Raw genomic sequence first — 21,506 nt, 5'->3', positions numbered from 1 at the left:
AGACTGGGCATATTTTTCTACGTTTTTCCATTCGATAGCATACATTATGGTCATCCTTACATTTCAAGATAATACAGATCTAATATCTTAATAGTTATCGCATACACTGAAATAATTCAATGTATTTAGCCATTTGTTGTTATAAATAACAGAAACAATGAACATTCTTGTGTGGATATCCTTCTCTTTACCTGTGTGAGAATTTCTGTAGGAAAAATATTCAGAAATGGAACTACCGAGTCACATTAAACTTTGTGGATACTGACAAATTACTTTGCAAGCTGGTTTTGCCAAAGTAGCAGCCATACCTAACTGTCCACTAAAACCCCTTCTTCCTCTCTGGTAGGAGGCAGTAAGTCCTTGGCAGGGCAAGAGGCAGCCCATTCATAGATTACATTTCTTAGCATTCCTTGCATGGTTCAGGAGGCACACAACTAGTTCTTCCTAATGGAAAGCAGAGACAGTGTGTCATTTCTAGGCTGAGGGATCCAGATATGGCTGTGACTTCATGCTCTTTCTCTTTATCTCCTAGCTATGAAGACATCCAGTCTCCTTTGGAACAGCTGAGCCACTCTATGGAAGGAACTTGGGCCCTTGAGTCACAATGAAAAGGAAAAGAATAAGGTCTTCTTATCCACAGGATAGCCAAACATTAGACTGTTATGTGCAAGATAAATAAAATCCTATTGTCTGTTGTTTAATAGAGTAACTAGTGTTATCCTCATTAACATGTCAGTTTACATTCATGTCAACAGTTGGTATCTGTATTAAAAACAACTCTACAAGTGATTTTGATGCATGGAGTTAGGACCCACTGTCCTGACAGAATAATCATTAATATGAATGAGCTTTTAACAATAGATATGTGCACTTCATTTGTTTATATCGGTGAAGAGCAGGAAAAATTAATAAATGCCCAATTAATAGGTGAATACAAATAATGCTGAAAAAGAATATTAATGGCATAGAATGCCATCCCATGGTTGGTTGATCATTTAAGTAAATGCATTAAGCTTAGGGAAGAGGTAAGTAAAACAATAATAATTTTTAAAATAGTTAAAATATAGATGTAAGTAGGGGCATGTGGGTGGCTTAGTTGGTTAAGGGTCCAACTCTTGTTTTTTTAAGTTTATTTGTTTATTTGAGAGAGACAGAGACAGTGCGAGTAGGGGAAGGGCAGAGAGAGAGGGAAAGAGAAAGAATTCCAAGCATCCTCTCCACTGCCAGCACAGAGCCCAACGTGGAGCCCAACGCGGGGCTCTAACTCAAGAAACCGTAAGATCATGACCTGAGCCAAAACCAAGAGTCAATGCTTGACTGACTGAGCCACCCAGGTGCCCTAAGGATCCAACTCAGTTCAGGTCATGATCCCAGGGGCATAGAATCAAGCCCTGTGATGGGCTCTGTGCTGACAGTGTGGAGCCTGCTCGGGATTCTCCCTCTCTCCGTCTCTCTCTTCCTCTCCCATGCTTGTGCTCTCCCTCAAAATAAATAAATAAACATTAAAAAAATATATATATATATGTAAAACATATATATATGTAGAAACATCAGCAGGAAGTATACAAAAATGTTAACAGTGGGATGGGATTGCAAATGAATTTGTAAAGATGGGATTACAGATGAAAGTTTTCCTTTTCATTTATTTTTTATTTTCTGAACTTCCTTTATTGGATACATATCATCTTTGTAATAAGAAATAAAGTTATTTAAAGATCCATTGGTATGATATTAAACTGCATTAGCAAAAAGATATAACCTAAGGAACTCAGATAAACCGTCTAAATGGATTTGTGTGGTTTGAGGCTCAATAACATATGAAAGTTGGCTACCTCTGGGAGGAGACCTGAAACCAATGTGGTTCACATGCTTGTTAAAAGGACTTATGTAGAGCAGTTTACCAACAAGCACATGCTTGTTAATTCATTGGCAAGATTGGAAATCAGGACCTATATTTGGAGCTAAAAATAGTTATAGATAGCTACAGACATGGGAAATTGATAGTCCCTCAAATACAGTTTCTGTTTTCTAATGCACAAAGAACTAGTTTTTAGAAATGAGAAGCGGATGTTCTTCCATTCACTGATAAATTCTTTCAATTGCTGATAAGTGAACAATGGGAAAATGGGTATAATTAACAGCACAGTGACAAAAGAGACTTTTTCTGATGACCATGTTGGTTAAGGCTTTGGAAAGGCTCTGAAGTCTGTTCATGCAATACCTTTCCCTAGAGATTTTAAATAACAGGAAACAGATTGAGGTGGTTCAGCTGTGGTTTTAAAACCCAAAAGATCGGACACTGAAGCAGGGGGGCGGGGGAGGGGCTTCTTTGCTCTTTGACTTCTTGCTTGTAGATGAAAATGTAAGAGGGGAGAATGAGTGGTGTAGATACCAATTATAGCACTTAAACATGACAAACAAAAGTTAGATGTGAGGTTTTAAATTTCGTTGTGCTTACAAAGATGAAATAGAGCAAGAGCGAGAAACTAAAGGCCCATTTCTGCAGGACTGATTAAATTACAGTACATCCATAAGATGTGAAAGACCTATATAAGAACACTGCAAAACCTTGCTGAGAGAAAGTAAAGACCTAAATAAATGAGTGCTTCATGTGGTTACCAGAGACAGGCAGGGGTAATGTGGAACGGGAGACGTGGGTCAAAGGGTACAAAGTTGCAGTTATGTAGGATGATTAAGCCTAGAGATTGAATGGGCAGTATGATGACTATAATTAATAATACTGTACTGCATATTGGAAATATGCTGAGAGAGCAGATCTCAGGTGCTCTTATCACACAAAAATGGCAATATATAAGGAAATGATATGTTAATTACCTTGACTGCAGTATCTCATTTCATTACGTGCAAGTATATCAAATCACCGTGTTGTACAACTTAAATATACACAATTTAAAATATATACATATATAATATACAAAATTTGAAAACTGGACTGTGTGTTTGTATCCCATCTGGGAACTCAGCTTCGGAGCACAAGAGAAGAGGTAACAGTTCCAACTCATTTTATAAAGTTGGTATAACCTTGAAATCAGAATGAGACAAGGACCGTAAAAGAAAAGGATATATTTGCAAGTAGATGAGAATCTTATATAGAATATTAGCAAATCATTCGGCAGAATGAAAAAACCAAAAAGTTTATCTCAGGAGCATAACAATGGTTCAAGATAAGAAAAATCTATGTCACACACCTAAGTGTGGATTAAAGGAGATAAGTATAGAATTATCTTAATAGGTGCAGAAAATTCATTGGATAAAAGGTGGTAGTCATCAAAATTTCTAAAAACCTCTGTAAACCAGGATTATAAGGGAATTTCCTTAACATCATAAACCTACAGCAAGCATAATCTTAATAAAACTTTCATCTGTTATGACTGCTTCACTTTGATATAGGAATGAAATTCTTAACTGATAAGAGAAGAAAAAGAAATAAGCATAAAACTTGGAAGAGAACTAAGTCTTTCCTTATTTGCAGATATGATCCTCTGGAGAAAATAAAAGAATCTGCACTAAGTTGGAATCAATAAGACAGTTCAGAAAGATTTGTATTCAAACATCAGTAGTATTCCCACAGACTAGCAGTAATCACATAAAAGAATGTAATAGAAAAAAATACCACTCAAAATATCAATAATATGTAACAAAAATCTAGGGTTTTTTTTACATTACCATGACTTGTTTATTTTATAATAATTCATATTTATTAATTCATTCTATAGGAAGTTTCTACCTTTTGACCCAAATTACCAAGTTTTTTTTTTTTTTTAATTACAGTGTACTTAACATACAGTGCTAGATTAGTTTCAGGTGTACAATATAGGAATACAACAGTTCTGTGCATTGCTTGGTGCTCATGAAGACAAGTGCACTCCTAATCGCCTTCACCTATTTATCCCCTCACCTCCTCTCTGGTAACTGTCTATTTGTTCTCTATAGTTAAGAGTCTGTTTTTTGGTCTCTCTCTCTCTTTTTTTCCCCTTTGTTTATTTTGCTTCTTAAATTCCACCTAAGAGTGAAATCATATGGTATCTGTCTTTCTCTGACTGGTTTATTTTGCTTAGCATCATACTCTCTAGCTCCATCTATGTTGCTGCAAATGGCAAGTCTTCATTCTTTTTTTATGGCTGAATAATATTCCATTGTGTGTATATAGTATGGCATATATATATGCATATATATATACATTCTATATATATATATATGCACAAATACCACATCTTTATCCATACATTTATCGATGGACATTTGGGTTGCTTCTATAGTTTGGCTATTTGTAAATAATTCTGCAATAAACATAGGGGTTTATATATCTCTAGGGATAAATTTAAGGAAAGATATGCTATAATTTTATGGGGAGGATTTAAAAACAGCATTGAAGAACACGGAAGACCTGAATAAACGTATAGTTGACCTTTGAACACATGGGTTTGAACTGCTTGGGACCACTTATATGCAGGGTTTTTTTTTCAATAAATATAATGGAAAACTTTTTGGAGATTTGCAACAATTTGACAAAGCTTGCAGATGAGCCATGTAGCCTAAAAGTATCTAAAAATCCATATAGGTTAAAAGTATCTAAAAAATTAAGAAAAGTATTTTTAGGAAGTTCTGATTTCAACAAGAAAATCTTATCATGTGCTCTAAATTACAATAATGACATGGCATTTTTTCCATTTAGTTAGGGATGCTCATTGAAAAAAAGGCATTAATCACATTTGTAATGTCAGCTTAACTCTTCATTTATTAAACAAGACACTGAGCCCTAGTATGTGCTGGGCTCTGTGTTAAGCACTTGGAGATGCAAAGACGCATGTGCTCAAGGAGCTCTCAGTCTTGTGGAAGAGACAGTTAAGTATGTAGACGTAATAGTTCCAGTTACCTCCCGTTAACTTCCTACTGCATTCCACTTAGAACTGATCAAACTCATCTTGCTAGCCCACTTCCTTCCCCAAACCTAATCTTCATTATGCATCAACATCCACATAGTAACCCAAACAAAAACCCTCAGTCATCTCTTATTTCTCGCTCTCGCACATTTCATATCTATTCACTCATCACATGCCCAAACTTTTACCAAATTACCTCACAATTGCAGCACATTATCCCCCGTTCTCATTGTCACTGCCCAGCATCCAATTTCCTTTCCCTTTAACTATTGCAATTATGTCCAAATAGGTCTCCATGCCTCTGTTTTCACCTAAGCCACACTATCCTCCACATTGTTCCTGTCAAGTCTCTATCTCTATCTCTTTCTCTAGGAAGGCTTGTTATTGTTCAGGAAAAGAAATACAAGAATCTAAGAAGATGTGGTGAGCTGATGATGTGCTGAGCTACAGAAAACCAATGAGATATTAAGTTTTTCCAAAATAAACCCTGACAGATATGAGGTGAGTTATGAGAACCTGGTAAGTATGAAAGGCAGCTAGCCACTTCTGTTTCTCACCCCTGTATCTTTCTACTGAGACAGAGATTACAGATTAGATGATAGAAAAGAGGACCCTTCTTGAAAACAGATAAAAGGGTCTTCTCATTTTTTAGCCACCAACATACTTGTTGGCTACTTGTACCACATTAGTACCTCATTGTACATGTAGGAACTCACTCAGCAGTGGCAGTGAGATCTATGTTCCCCGCCAAAGTAGCCAATCAGAGAATTATGGTAATAGAGTGTTGAAGATCAACCGTGTGCCAAGTACTGGTCTCCAGATCCTCATTTTTTGGAAGAAGTAGAGGGGAGAGAGAGGTTTCAACTGGGCAAATCTTTTGTCCTTTGGTCATCTCTGGAGAAAGTAAGTAAGACGAGTTTGGTGGGTGCCTGGTGGCTTGGTGAGAAAGGCAACTTCTTTCCCAATCCTGAACGTCTCATTGATAAGTTAAAATGGATGCCCTTAATGTGATTTGGATCAGTTAAAGGCAGTCACTCAATGCCTATGTACTGAAATGAGTTATCTACTGAGTTCAGATATCTACTTGATCATGACTCAGTCAAACCACAATTTTAAATATAAACAGAAATTAGTTTCTAGATGACAACTGGTTTCTAACTTGTTGACAGGTGGATTTGGTTTTGCTCCAATTTTTATGCTTTTGTTTATTAAACCAACTTCCACAAAATGTACATAAAAGCGTTTTGAAAGCAAATGTTTAAGGTAACAAGTCTTATGAACTGTCTTGGTTTTGGTTAAGTATCTTTTTGGAAAGCTTCCAGATCACAACGGATTCGGATCAGTACGGACAGCTTTCCTATAGGCCTTCATCTTCATATGAGAGGGACAACTAAAACAGAAAACATTTAAAAAGGAAAAACTACTGGCAGAATGACACAATTCTCCTACTTTTAAGGTGAATACCTGCTCAATTTTTTCTTTGCAACCACCATGACCCTCCTAGCAAATGAAACCAATGGATAGTAAAAGTCAACATGTGACTCTAAACATCTTCATATCCTCTTTTTCAACTAACATCTGTGTCTCTACTCACTTTCCCAATGGCGTGGGTGTCCCAATGGTGTCGCTCTGGGGTTGACAGCCCCTCTATAAGCTTCTGCTATAGTCAATCAGGCCAACAGGTTCAGAGGCCACATCAGTATGTGTGGAGTTTCCATGTTGGTTCCTGGGCAGATTATGTGGGCTTCCTGTTTCCCAAACCGAGAGTTGGACCTGACTTTCCATCATATGAATAGTTGAGGGTTTTTTTTTCCTTCGGTGCCCTACAGCTAGTTTTGTGTTAAGAAAATTAAAATGTATTCAATTTCTGGCTCAGTTCTCTAAATTCAAATAATTTAAGGAGAGGGAATATAGCAGGTGGAATGAAGAAAGAAAAAGCTTTCAACCTTAGGAGAATTTTCTAATATTCCTTTGCCTATAGCAAATAAGGGGCAGGTTGTCCTACAGAGAAAACTAGCTCTGGATACGTTTTCAATAAAAACACATATTCATGCCACACTTTGGCTTAAAAACCATCGATTGCTCCCCATTGCCAAAGTCCAAACTGCCTAGCATGGCGTTCAAGATCCTCATATAACCCCATTTTAATGCTTTAGGTGTCTAGATTGTTTGCAAGATAGGCATTCTCTTACTATGTTCCCACTCTTGCTTTTCTTCTCTGTACATGACTCCCTTACTTCCCTTCTCTTCACAGTCCTGAATCATCCTTCCAAAATCAGCTCAAATGTTTCCAGTTCTGACAATTATGATTGTATATACTTCTACCATGGTGCTTACCCCACCACATCATAAACATTTGCACTTTTGTCTCCATTTCAAATTGCAAACTTTTTGAACATCAGGGTTTATCTATGTCCTTTTCACCTTGTATGCTCAATAGAGCCTGATGTTAAAATCCATATGATGAAACCCATATTCAGTCAACAAATATCTATGGAGTAGATACCCAGTATAGCCCAAAGCAAATTATATGAGCCCTACTTTAAGAAATCCAAATCGTCATTTGTTGTTTTTTTAATTTTTTAATGTTTGTTTATTTATTTATTTATTTATTTATTTCAATATATGAAATTTATTGTCAAATTGGTTTCCATACAACACCCAGTGCTCATCCCAAAGGTGCCCTCCTCAATACCCATCCCCCACCCTCCCCTCCCTCCCACCCCCATCAACCCTCAGTTTGTTCTCAGTTTTTAAGAGTCTCTTATGCTTTGGCTCTCTCCCACTCTAACCTCTTTTTTTTTTTTCCTTCCCCTCCCCCATGGGTTTCTGTTAAGTTTCTCAGGATCCACATAAGAGTGAAACCATATGGTATCTGTCTTTCTCTGTATGGCTTATTTCACTTAGCATCACACTCTCCAGTTCCATCCACGTTGCTACAAAGGGCCAGATTTCATTCTTTCTCATTGCCACGTAGTACTCCATTGTGTATATAAACCACAATTTCTTTATCCATTCATCAGTTGACGGACATTTAGGCTCTTTCCGTAATTTGGCTATTGTTGAGAGTGCTGCTATAAACATTGGGGTACAAGTGCCCCTATCCAAATCGTCATTTGGACACAAAGTAATTATTGCATAAAGAAGCTCTGGACTCTGGTATAAACTTCAAAGAGAATCAGAATTCAGAGAAAAGACAAATCACAATGGACTCATGCGATAAACTGTTAGAAAAGACAGTAAGGAAGGAGAACAATCCAAGCAACCTTGGATAAGATAAGAGAAAAGTTTGGAGGAATATAGACAAAACGCTTCAAGACTGAAACTTCAGGTGGGTGGGATCTTGAGTTGATCACACTGGATTCCAGGTTAGTGGTGATGTGCACAGGACAAGGAATGGCAAAGCACACCTTCTGGTGACTATCCCAAATTATGCAGCAAACAAGATCTTGACAAGTAATTCATGTGCCATCTTAAATAGCACAATAGGCAGGGGTGCCTGGGTGGCTCTGTCAGCTAAGTGTCCAACTTCGGCTCAGGTCATGATCTCACAGCTTGTGAGTTCAAGCCCCACGTTGGAGTCTCTGCTCTCACTGCAGAGTTCACTTCCGATCCTCTGTCCCCCTCCCTGCCCCTCTCCTGTTAACATTCTCTCTCAAAAATAAACATTAAAAAAATATTTTAAACAGCACAAAAGGCAGGTCTCTGAGCCTATGAAATAGAAGCATTGTGATACCAGCATCCGGCCATTATCTCAGATGAAAGCAGATTTAGGGTGTGTGTGTTGTGTGTGGGGGTGGTACTTGGGGAAATAACTGTGGAGTGAATGACAAACAGGCTGCAGCTTATGAGCTGCAAGGTGATGTGAAGGACTGAACCCTCCACTCAGCTCTTTCAGAGTTAACACAAAGTGGCGATACAGGGTTGTTTTCAGGTCATAGGTTGAGGTCACCCCTTCCCTTCCCTTCTCTTTATGTGTGTGTGGTCTACAGACGGGAAGGAAGAGGAGTGAACTAAGAAAGCAGCATGAGTTAAAGGGGAAGATCTGGCAAATTCAGAGTGGACCCGTAGTTAAAGTGGCTTTTTTTCTCCCTTTATATTGCAAAAATGTTTTGAATCCTCCACCTTGTCATGTTAAAAATCTCACTGCACCTGATCCTCAGGCCCACAATAGGACTTCTGCAGACTAGGCAAGAAGGAACCCACCATCTACTCAACTTTCGAGGAGCTTTTAGCTCCAGCACATATTTTTGTTGGGGCAAACCCGCATGAGAAACCCTCTGAGAAAGAGGCCACCATGATGCAAAGAATAGAACTTGTGAGGTGTGGGTTACACTTGTAAGCACCCCCTCACCCACAGGGTTTAAAACTCTCACTAACAGAATCGTTCTCCTGGTGGGTGAAAAATGCTCTGTGGGTGGTGGGATTACTAACCACAGAGTTAACGCCAAAACCCTGAACACATTTTTTTCTATCATCAGACAAGATTGCTGATGCCTTCTTTCCCTTACCTCGCTAACACTCATTTTTGAGGAAGGCCCATGGAAGCTCCTGTAAGTTAAAAAACAAAACATAGGAGGTGTGAATTGTTTAGACTATAAGCTTCATGACTCCCTCCAATAGTATCCCTAGTGCTTGAAATGGGATTGGTAACACAGTAAGAACTCATTCAATATGCGTTGACCAAATAATAAGATTGTTATAGAATATTTATAAAAGGCATAGCCCAGTACAAAGTGATGTAGGGAAGTATGAAAAGGAAGAGATGAATTCATTTACTGGTTACCAAATGGCAACAAAAAGAAAACCACACCATAAAATTTCAAGATGACAAATGGTAAGTGGATCAAAGAAAGGTATTTTAAATTGTTTTTTTAAAGTTTAGTCCACCAATATTGCCTTATATCTAGGCTCCTCACAGCATATTAACAAATACATAAAGCCAAAGCTTCTGAAGTTTAGAAGTGGTGATAAATCCACCATAATAGAAAAAGATTTCAATATGTTGATTTCAAAAAAAAAATCAATGAATTTTCTAATAGGTCTCTCCAATTTCCTCTTGACTCAGAACAGTTCATTTAACAGCCAGAGTGAGCTTTTTAAAACAGAGATTAATTCATGTTACACCCCCATTCAAATTTGCCAATGGATTCCCATTTCATTCAGAATAAGACTAAGACTCCTGGTCAAGATCCCCAAACTTCTCTACAAAACAGCCCCAGCACACCTATTTGATCTCATCATCTTTTGGTATTTCATATTTTTAGATGGATCCTGTAAAATTCACAATTTCTCTAATAATTGATGAGTTTTGTACATTTAACAGACATTATTTGGATTTTTTTCTGATATTTCATTTTGTGCTTTCAATTTTTTTTTACAGATTCTAAATATTTATTTTTTTATTCCTTCAATTTCTTCTGCACTCTATTTTCATTTGTTGTCGTGGTACTTTTGAAATTTTACCATGCATGCTTAACATCTGTGTTTAATTTCCATTAGTAGTGTCTGCATGGTGAACTTTTAAATTTGTATAATAACTTAGCTGGGTATAGAATTTTAAGTTGGTGGATATTGTACTTCAGCTCTGTGAAGAAATTATTCTACTCTTCTTTCATTTCTGTTTTAAATTGGGCTTTTAGGTTATCTTTCATTTCTGTGTAGGTAATATATTTGTTCTCTCTTGCTACTTTTGGGAACTTCTCTTTCTGATGTCCTGCATGCTTGGGAATCTGAATTTTAAGAATCCAAGAATGTATTATAGTACCCAGTGTAGTTCCTATTTACAGCGATGTTTTATGGTTAATTTTTTTTTTTTTTGGATTCTAGAATGTCTTTTAATGTGATAAGCTTGCCTATGCAATTAAAAGCCTGTTATATTTGGGGCAACTAGGTGGCTCAGTAAGTTAAGCATCCAACTTCAGCTCAGGTCATGAACTCACAGTTTGTGGGTTCGAGTCCCACATCTGGCTCTGTGCTGATAGCTCAGAGCCTGGAGCCTGCTTCAGATTCTGTGTCTCCCTCTCTCTCTGTCCCTACCCCAATCATGCTCTATCTCTGTCTCTCAAAAATTAATAAATGTTAAAAAACTTTTTTAAAAAGTCTGTTATATTTTATCTAGTATTTCTATATATTTTTAGTGGGATGGTTTTTTAAGTTCATTTAGAAATTATAAGTCCATACTGAAATTATGAACTATTTCAATATGAACAGTAAAAGCACTACATATGAAAGTACATAAAAAGTACCTCTCAAAAAGGTATAGAGTTAAATTCATTTATAAGAAAAAAAAGAAAGTTTCAACATAAATAAAGCACTTGAATAAAAATTTAGAAAAGAATAAAAAAATAAGCTGAAGAAATAAGATGGATACACTACCAGATTGATATGTGGTATATGACCCTACAAGTATGTACAACGATATGCAGCCAGAACTCTTACTCTGTTGGGAGAGTGTAAACCGGTATCACCATTTTGGAAAACAATTCTGGCATTATAGTGCAATTAAAGATGTGTATACTCTGTGATTCAGCAATACCACTACTAGTTATCTATCTTAGAGAGTTTCATGCACATTTCAAGCACCAAAGAGCACACACAAGAATATTCAGACATTGTTTGAAATAGTGAAGAGTGAATAGTGAATAGAAAAAACCCAAATGCTCATCAATAGTAAAATGGACAAACTGTGATATATTCACACAATGGAATACTACATAGCAATGAAAACGAATAAACTACTGTGACCACATCAACATGGATGGATCTTAGGAACCATGTTAAGTGAAGAAGGAAAATTATGAAGAATAAATACACTTGATCCCATTTATGTAAGGTTCAGTAACTTGCAAACATATATTATGTTGTCTAGGGATGCTGACCTATGTGGTAAAACCATAACAAAAAGGAAGAGACTGACAACTGCAAAATTTAGATTTAGTGGTTACTCTGGATGGAGACAGAGCAAAGTGGAGTTACAGAGGGGGCACAGGAGACTTCCAAGATTCTGGTAACCACCAGGCCTTTTATCCACATATCAATGTATAGACATCTGGAATGACACTCATCAAATATTAATATAGTTAAATGTAGGCAGTGGATTTTGAATTATTTCCTATTTTCTTTGCATTTTTTTCCTGTACTACTTCAATTTTTTATAACAAATATGCACCATTTAAATTTTTTAAAATGTCATTCTGAAGGAGACAGGGAGGAAGGTTGTTATAGCTATGTGTCAGGCACTGTTGTAAGCACCTTGCATTTTTTTTCATGTTTATTTATTTTTGAGAGGGAGAGAGAGACAGAGTGTGAGCAGGGAGGGGCAGAAAGAGAGGGAGACACAGAATCCGAGGCAGGCTCCAGGCTCTGAGCTGGTAGTACAGAGCTCCATGCGGGGCTCAAACTCACAAACTGTGAGATCATGACCTGAGCTGAGGTTGGATGCTCAACTGACTGAGTCACCCAGGTGCCTCAGAAGGTTGTTGTAGATTATTTGTGTCTTCCCAAATTCGTATGTTGAATTCCTAACCCCTAATGTGAGGCTGTTAGGAGGTGGAGCCTTTGGGAGGTGATTAGTTCATAAGGGCAGAGCCCTCATGATAGAATTAGCACCTTTATAAAAGAAAACCTAGGTGTGCCTGGGTGGTTCCGTTGGTTAAGCATCAGCCTCAGCGCTGACAGCAAGGAACCTGCTTGGGGTTCTCTGTCTCCCTCTTTGTGCTTCTCCCCCTACTTGCACTCTCTCTCTCTCTCTCTGTCTTAAAATAAATGAATAAACATTACAAAAAGCCAGAAAGTTCCCTCCTCACTTGCACCATGTAAGGCCCAGGGAAAAGACAGCAGCCTCTGAACCAGGAAGCTGAATCAGACACCAAATCTGCTGGCCCCTTAAACTTCCTTGCCTCCAGAACTGTGAGAAATAAATGTCCCAGAAAAAGACACAGTGAGGGAGATGAATAAAGAAAAGAGCCCTGCGGGAGACAGCCCAAGAACAAAGATCCAGCAATCAAGCTTCTAGGTATTTACCCAAATGGGTTGAGAACTCATGCCCACACAACAATTTGCACATGAATGTTAATATCAGTTTTATTTGTAATCGCCAAAATTGGATCAACAAACTATAGTATATTCATACAAGGGAATATCGTTCAGCAATAAAAAGAAATGAGCTATCAAACTACAGAAAGACACGGAGGAAACTTAAAAGCACATTACTAAGTGAAAGAAGCCCATCTGAAGAGTCTATATACTGTATGATTCCAACTATATGACATTCTGGAAAATGCATAACTAGAGAAAAATTTAAAAGATCAGTGGTTGAGGCACCTGGGTGGCTCAGTTGGTTGTGTCTGACTCTCAGTTTTGGCTCAGGTCATGATCTCACGATTTCGTGAGTTTGAGCCCTGTGTCGGGCTCTGTACCGACAGTGCAGAGCCTGCTTGGGATTCTCTCTCTCTCCCTCTCTCTCTGCCCCTCCCAGGCTCATGCTGTCTCCGTTTCTCTCAAAATAAATAAATAAATAACTCAAAAAAAAGATCAGTGGTTTCCAGGGGTTTGGGATAAGGGAGGGAAGGATGAACTAATAGAGCAGAGATTTTAGGACAGTAAAACTGTAATGGTGGATACATGACATTATGCATTTGTCAAACCCATAGAACTGGGCAACATAAAAAGCAAACCCTCATGTAACCTAGGACCGTAAGTTAATAGTAACATATCACAATAGGTTCATCAAATGTACTAAGTGTACTACACCAATCCAAGACGTTATAATAGGGGAAGTGGGGAGAGGCAGGTAGAGAGGGAGTATGTACTTTCTGCTCAACTTTTCTGTAAACCCAAAAAAGTTTAAAAAAAAAAAAAGGCCCAAGAACATGGTGAAGCATTCTTGAAATATCTAAGGCAGGTATTTGTTTTTTAGCAAATCCTGACTTTACCACATTCTTTACAATTTTTGTAATGCTTCTAACACCCCTGGGTTCCGTACCAGTGTGATTCTGCTCACACTACTGAGGAAACTGAAGCCAGAGAGTGTAAACTTCTTGCCCTGGGCCATGCAGCAAGTAAGTCACAGAGTCAGGATGGAACCTGGGGCAGTCCTTGCTCCTGGCCTTGACCTGAAACTGCTTTCCTGCTAAAGGGGCTAAGGTGAGCTGGACATCAGTGTTCAACTGTCTCCCATCTCATAGGAAATTAAAATATGGAAACTGGAGACCTCAGCTGCTCTGTAAAGAACTAAAATAAATCTGCCTTATACTTGTTTAATTCTCCTGGAACTGTATCATCTGTGCTTTTTTGCTATAATTGTTTAAACGGATTGTACTTGAAATATCAGAGGATGAAAATGTTCAAACCAGATAAGTACAGTGTCAACAGTGTTTTGATAGGAGGTTTTTTTCTCTTTTAATTCTTGGGGAAGCAGGGGATATTGTTTTCTCAAAAAGATTTGTCAAAAACAAAAACAAAAAAGAAACCATAGTGGGAATATGATACATTAGAAAGAAACATTAAATGCAGGTTTAAGTCTACAACCATAGTTGACAATGTTCTTTATTGCTATTTTTTACTGTATTCTGAATTAATGCAAATACCCAATAAGTATCACTTATAAAAGGAAGGAAAGAGCAAGTGTTTTGTCAATTCAAAATATCTTAACCAACCCAACTGTTTTTTGAGTTCCTAGTTTGTAGTAGAACCACAGTGGGTACCAGAGGGAGTAGAGAGGCCAAAAAAGGAGGTCAGGCTTTTACTTCAAAGAGCTTGTGACCTGCTTAGACACATCCAGCACAGAAGAGATGCTGGTTATCTTGCCACCTTTAATCCATGAAGGATGAGAATAAGGGCTAAGGTGGTGAAGATTTCCTTGGTGCACTGGGACATCCATAGGTCCTCCAGGAACCACTGGAAACTGGGCTGCAGTAAGAGGGATGGTTTTGCATTCTTGGCCATGGTATAGTCATGAGCGAAGGCTCCGAGTCTTTCAAGAGTGAGTTTGGTGTGTTTAGGAACAAGGAGAAGATGTATTCTTCTGAGACAGGAATGTTGAGGAGCTTGGAGCAGTTTGTTGGGAAGGGTCTACAGAGAGAAGATGCTGGAAGGCCAGTGACATACGCAGAAGAGTTTGTGCTTGAGTCGAAATGCGAATGGGAGTTATTGCAGGTTCTTGAATTCCCTCAAAATCTTACCTCCACCCTCCAAAAAAGATGGCCTTTAAATTTACTCTTCATTTACACTAAGAAAGTCCTGTTCTTTTTCTACCAACAACAAAAATCCTTTATTGGAAGCCTATTTATTTTGCCAGAATAAAAACTCCCATATTCTTTACAATCCCCAAAAGTAAATAAAGATCATACTCATTTACATGAAAAGATGTGAGAATTCAGAAAGATTAAGTGATTGCCCAAGGTCACATTTTGAGAATTTCAAATTTCAGAATTTCCAAAGACCATGCCTCAACCATTTTATCCATCTATGTCCCTCTAGCAAAGTGACCTGTAGGACCTTTGCTTCTAGACCAGATAAATGTTATTGATACACACACACACACACACACACACACACTACACATACACATTTTGATTTTAGGCTTTAGGGGTCACTCTGTCACAACTGCTCAACAGTGCCTCTGTAGTGCAAAAGCAGCCATAGTCAATATGTAAATGAATGAGCATGGCAATTTCCACTAAAATATAAAAATTTGAATTTCACAGAATTTCCATGTCACAAACTTATTAATATTTTTAATTCTTTGTCAACCACTTAAAAATGTAACAACCATTCTTAGTCATGGGCTTTCCAAAGAAGCAGTGACCACATTTGACTTGTGGGTAATGGTATGCCCACCTCTGTTTTAGGCTTATTGATTACAGCACTAAGCTAATGAAGCCAAGGTTAAATGTCTTATCTCTGTAAGAGATTGTTTGCTTTATGCTGTGGGAAATCCTGTTTTGTTGGCAACAAGCTATTTTCCTACCTAGGCCGAGTGTCTTGCAAATTTGTAGGGCATTACAAGGGCAAAAATGGCTCAGTGCAATCCAAACAATAGGAAAACCAATATATATGCCCTTCCCACAAGCGTTAATAACTTCCAGCACATTTTTCTTATAGCCTAGATGAAATTTTCTAAAAACGTATTCATCGGAACTTTGGGATTTTAAGAATGCCTCACTGAAAAACGGCACATGCATTTTTCATGTTGTTTAATACATTGTATAGACACTCAGGAAATATTACAGCAGTTCACATTAAGAGTTTGTTATGTGTGTTAGCACCTCTGGGTTTAACTCAGTATTAGCCTGCCTTTAATTCTTTAGATCCCTGTTTCACTCCCTTCATTCATTCATACCTTTAATCAACAAATAGTGCACACCTGCTATATATCCAGTCTTGTGATGGGCACTGGGAATTCAAAGGTGAATACTAAACTCCACAGTTTTGGGGAGAAGACAAACACATATTTGCCTGGGTGAGCCTTTGGAGAGCTAGAGGCTAGAAAGCCAGAGATAGGGGCTAAAGAGTACCAAGGAATGCTTTTGGAGGAGGTGAGATTTGAACCAAATCTGAAAAGATACGTACAACCACGATACCTCTGTCTATAAATGAGAACAATACTAACTAAATTGTTACATAAGAGAGAAAGGCAAGGGAGGACTGGTGGAGAGCCATGAACCTATTGTCTTTCAAATCCTTGTTCCAGGGAGTGTCAAATTTGAACATAACTAGTAAATAGTCACATGCGAATCACACACACCCTCCCACTTATAGTGTATTTCAGATTCAGAATTTCATGAAAAACACACATTAGTTAAAATGTAAAATGGTAAGAGAATTCAAATTTTCCCTCTTAAATCTGAATTGAAAATAATATTATAAGGGTACATATATATTTTTTTAGCTGAATTTAAGACACAAAAATCCAAATATTTTTGAAAAAGTAGAATGCATTCTCACCTGGAGGACTTTCCTAATTCTTTTTAGATTGTGTATCAAAAGCAGATTTTTCTCTTTGGAAACGCGACCTAACTGTTCATCCAGTTGTATTAACAAGTTTTGAAGAAGAATTGTTGCCATGGTTTCATTGTTGGAAGCCGCCTCCCTAAAAAACAAAAGTGTTATTAGTCAGCAGGAAACAACGTCCAGTAAAATGTCTACTTCTTTACCATACTAGTTTTAAAGAGAGATAAATGTATTCCACAGTGATAAGCATTTAAAAGCTTTTAAAACTTAAGTTTTACACATCCAAGTATACTCAATGTCACTAATCATTGGGAGATGCAAATCAAAATGTGAGCTACCATTTCATACCTATTAAATGGATGGCTATTATTGAAAACCCAAAATAACAAGTGTTGGTGGGGATGTGGAGAAACTGGGGCCCTTGCACATTACTGGTGGAAATGGAAAACAGGATGGAGATTTTTCAAAACATAAGCATAAATTACATACAGCAATTCCACTTCTGGGTATATACCCAAAAGAATTGAAAGCAGGAATTTGAACGGATATTTGTACATCAGTGTTTGCATCAGCTTTAGCCACAATAGCCAAAAGGTAGAAACAACTCAAATGTTGGTTGACAGATGAATAACCCAACAAAATGTGGCTTATATATACAATAGAATGTTATTCAGCCTTAAAAAGAGAAGGAAATTGATATATGCTACATGAATGAACCTTGAAAAAACATGTGACATGACATACATCAGTCACGAAAGGACAAATATTGTGCAATTACACTTACATAAAGTACCTAGAGTAGTATATTCAGAGAGACAGAAAATAGAATGGTGGTTGACAAGTCTGGGCTACAGAGAATGAAGAGTAGTTATTTAATGAGGACAGAGTTTCAGTTAGGGAAGATGAAAAAGTTCTGGAGATGGATGGTGGTGATAGTTGTACAGCCACATAAGTATACCGAATGCCACTAAATTGTATACCTACAAATGGCTAAAATGGTAAATGTCATGTATATTTTCTCACAATAAAAAAGAGAACTATTCAAAGCAAAAAAAAAAAATTAACTGTACAAGGTAAACAGAGCTTTAAAGAATGACTGTAAAACATAATAAAAAATAATTATTTACATGGGGTCTGTGTTGAAAATTGATGTAAACAATAGTTTTATTCCTTGGCTGTTTAATAGTTAGGAATTACTGGGATTGGGCTTACCAAAAAACCCAATGCACTAGAAGCATTAAATTTTCATTTACAACAGATGAAACCAGAAAAGATGATGATTTTCTTCCTCAGAGGAAGCTTTCCAAATCCTTGATGAAAAATATGCATCTACGCAGTCAAAAAAAGATCATAGAATAAATCCACATGGATAGAGCATAAGGCATTTGTATATCAACCTCTAGGGAAAATACAATAATGTTTGGTCCTACCAGTCTTGATTTTCAATCCACTGAGCCAACAGATGTCGAATTTCCATAGGAAAATTGTCATCGTAGAATTGATCTACTTGCTCCAAAAATTTGATTTCTAATTGTTGGACTTGATTCCACTGAGACATGCTATAAATGAAGGGTAAAATTAAAGTTTACAAATGTTAGTAACTGTGGTACATGTGTTTTTTTCCCCTTAGATTTCAGACAAAGACGATGTTGTCCATTAGTTAAGTAACTGGTGAAAAAATTTTCTTTCATAGTCACCTTATTTAAGAAAACAGTAAAGAGAAAATGCTTTCAATTCAAAGATAAAAGCAATTCTCAGTTTTTTCCCAAGTCATCCCTAATGCACGGAACATGATTCTTTCTCTTTTCCCAAACCATGTCCTGCTTTGCTCTAACAGGAACTCCAGAACTTTCTCCAGAAAGATTTCATTCCCTGTCAACACTCCTCACCTTACCCCCATTCTGTCCTGCAAATCTGTGTTCTCAGCAAGCTCACTTGCTCCCTCTGCACTCTTGACTTTGAGCAGCCTGAGGCAAATAACATACTTAACTGCACCTTCAAAGACCTTCTTAGGGCTTTCTATATGAAGAGTACCCAATAAAAGCTTCCTGCGTGTCGAACTGCCCAGTCCTTTTTCTTTTATTTCTGATTTGTCTGGCTTCCAGAGTCAGCTTCCTATTCCCAGACTTCTGATCAAATTTGGTCTTAGCTTTTAGGAAGAGCTTCATGTATGCATTTTCATGGGCTCTAATTCTTCCAGTTCAAAATATCTGTGAACCAATGCATATTTATATTTCTCTGTTTGATGATACACTATGAATGGGCAGAGCTTTTAAGGTCTACTTTTAATTCATCTCTGATGTACAACTGACAGTGGTTAAACCCTCAGGTTACTTAAGGAGGAAGAAACCACACTTGAGATGTATGTGGCAGCCCGTCACAAAACAAAAGTATGTTTCCCTATGTTATCCTACGCTGGCCAGTTTAGAAACTTTAGACATTTCCTAACTCAGGGAGATTAATATGACTTCTTGAAGTTATAGTACTTTACTTGTTCCAAAGTCAAAAGTTCTGATTGTTTTATCGGCAATTTTAGATCAAGGGACAAAACTTTTACATGATTAACCACCATAATATTTCGGCCTATCTTGTAGGTAAGTTTTCCTTTTGCTCACAGAAGGTCACGATAATAAATTTCATGTATTTCATACACATATTCCTCAGGTTTCAAATGGAACAATTCAAATTCAGATTCCCTGATCTAAATGTATAGAAGAATGTTTTTCTAAAAGAAACTGGCAAAAGAAATAATGTTTTATTTTCATATCACTTTGTGTCTTGAAGACCTTTACACGCACAATTGTAGGCACATCGTGGGGGCTCAGTAAGTGCTTGTTAAATGCAGAGTGAGTGGCAATCTTGATTTTGTTATGAATAGGGCAGGTGGATAGTAAGTTTGACCCCAACTTTAAAAATGACAAACGTCTGAGGAACAAGTAGGCAAAATGACCCCTGCCTAAGATGCACAGCTCCTAAGGACGGATCTGAGGTTGTCTTTGCAGATGCTGGGCATATATACACACACCACACAAAACTGGGATGTTTGTTCCCATGCCACAGTGCCAATGTCCTGCTACATCCCTGTTTTATTCTAGTTAATGGTGAGAGCACATGAGCTGAAAATGCCATTACAATCTGTTTTCTAACTAAGAATTAACTGGACTGAACTGACCCCAAAGTCAGAAAAATTACTCCTAGGACCGGGGTCCACCTTCCTGAGAGCTGAACTTAAGGGTTCAGCTGAACCTGAAGGGCTGAAGAAGGGAAGGATAAGGTGTGTGGTCCGAGGACCCTCTTCTCTGTTGCAGCCTCTAGAAATGCCTTTACTCATCCTTCCCTCCTTTGCTTTCACTCTCTAAGCGCTAAGTCTCCCATCACAAGAAAACTACAGAACATTTCTTTTGAAAACTGACCGCCTCTCGATTCTCTTGAATGTCTGGCCCTAGATAAAGGGGTATTTTGTCGCGCTGTCTGGGGGCTAATAGTGCCACGCTGGCTCCGTGACACATAGCTTGCAAAGGAGATGACATGTCCGAAAATACCCCCTCTCATCAAAGCCACAGCCACTGTCCAGCCTAGCTCCAGACTTTTCTCTGAAATCCGTGTACTCAGTCTCATGTCAGACATTATAGCTCAGAGAAGCTGGTTAAGAAAGAGAAGGGGGGGCTCACTTTCAGCACTCCGCGAGGACACACCTCCGCATCAGCCACCACAGTCACTCCCGCCGTGCAGATGTGCGGGCTGAGCTCCCGAGTCTCGAGCACAGACCTGCGCGGGAGCGCATCTTTGCCTCGTGGAGTCGGACGCTGTTCAGAAGAACCCATCCTCACACCAGTTAAAGTGAAGTGAACTGTCACACCACCAAGTGCACAGCCTCGGCGGCATTGTGCATAAGCATTTCCTGACCCGCGCTCCTCCGGAGAGGCAACTCCAAGGTGTGATCTGCCTACTTACCTGGCTCTCTCAGCCCAGGTCCCAGGCGGTGCCAAAGTCCAAAGTCAGAATCGCCCCTCACAGTCCCCGGGACAAAGCCGCTGACGCCATTGTCAGTAGGGGATTTGCATTTCTCCTCCCACTTGAGGCTTTCCTGTGCGTCAGTTGTAGAGTCTCTGGGACTTTACTTGAGTCGGTTCCCACCCACTCTCTACTCTAGAAATGCTAAAGAACAGAAACAATCAGGCTGGAGCCCCTCTGTAGGGCGCCCTCTCTTTATCTCCCCCACCCCCTCCCCGGCCGCCATCATTCCTGCGACTGCAGGTGGTCTGAGGGTGTCGCGACATGAGTGAGTAGGTGGAGTTACGCGCATTCATTTTCCTCAGGGGGTCCCATACATCTGAGACCCCCTGCAGACTTGTCTGGAGCTAAATTCCTGGCTTCCTGGCTTCCTCCTTTGAGGCTCCACACTCACCCTGGTGAGCCAGCCCCTGGGATGGAAGGGGTGCCAGGACTGAAATATCAAACTCCTAGACTTCACAGTGCTCCTCCAATTCCAGCAGGGTCTGCTCACTAGGAAGAAGACAACCTCACCCAAAGGTTTGGGCCAGCTCCTGTGTGGGCCACTCACGCCCACCCTCACTAGTCCAGGATTCTCCTTCCCACTTGCCAGGTAGCCCTGTTCCTGGTCACCGTGGTATGCTTTTCTCCCTT

The 21,506-nt window shown here is 38.6% G+C and overlaps 1 protein-coding gene across 7 annotated transcripts in view; it reads right to left on the bottom strand.

Moving 5' to 3' along the window:
* STAT4 (signal transducer and activator of transcription 4) overlaps positions 1–21,506 on the bottom strand; it is a 115,089-nt gene that overhangs the window by 70,538 nt on the left and 23,045 nt on the right. For 5 of the 7 annotated variants that reach the window (XM_047872516.1, XM_047872520.1, XM_047872522.1 and 2 more), the window contains 2 exons: positions 18,290–18,418; positions 16,854–16,998 (listed from right to left, as the gene is read on the bottom strand). In XM_047872516.1, the coding sequence (XP_047728472.1) occupies positions 16,854–16,998; positions 18,290–18,417 (273 nt within the window). In that variant the 5' untranslated portion in view covers position 18,418. Of the gene's footprint in view, positions 1–16,853; positions 16,999–18,289; positions 18,419–20,813; positions 21,018–21,267; positions 21,467–21,506 lie in introns of those variants that run through there. The other 2 variants (XM_047872517.1, XM_047872519.1) reach the window with 2 other exon arrangements.

Source organism: Prionailurus viverrinus, chromosome C1 (assembly GCF_022837055.1).
Source record: "Prionailurus viverrinus isolate Anna chromosome C1, UM_Priviv_1.0, whole genome shotgun sequence".
Lineage (NCBI taxonomy): Eukaryota > Metazoa > Chordata > Mammalia > Carnivora > Felidae > Prionailurus > Prionailurus viverrinus.
Note: the sequence above shows the minus strand (reverse complement) of the source record. Positions and strands in the feature narration are given on the sequence as shown.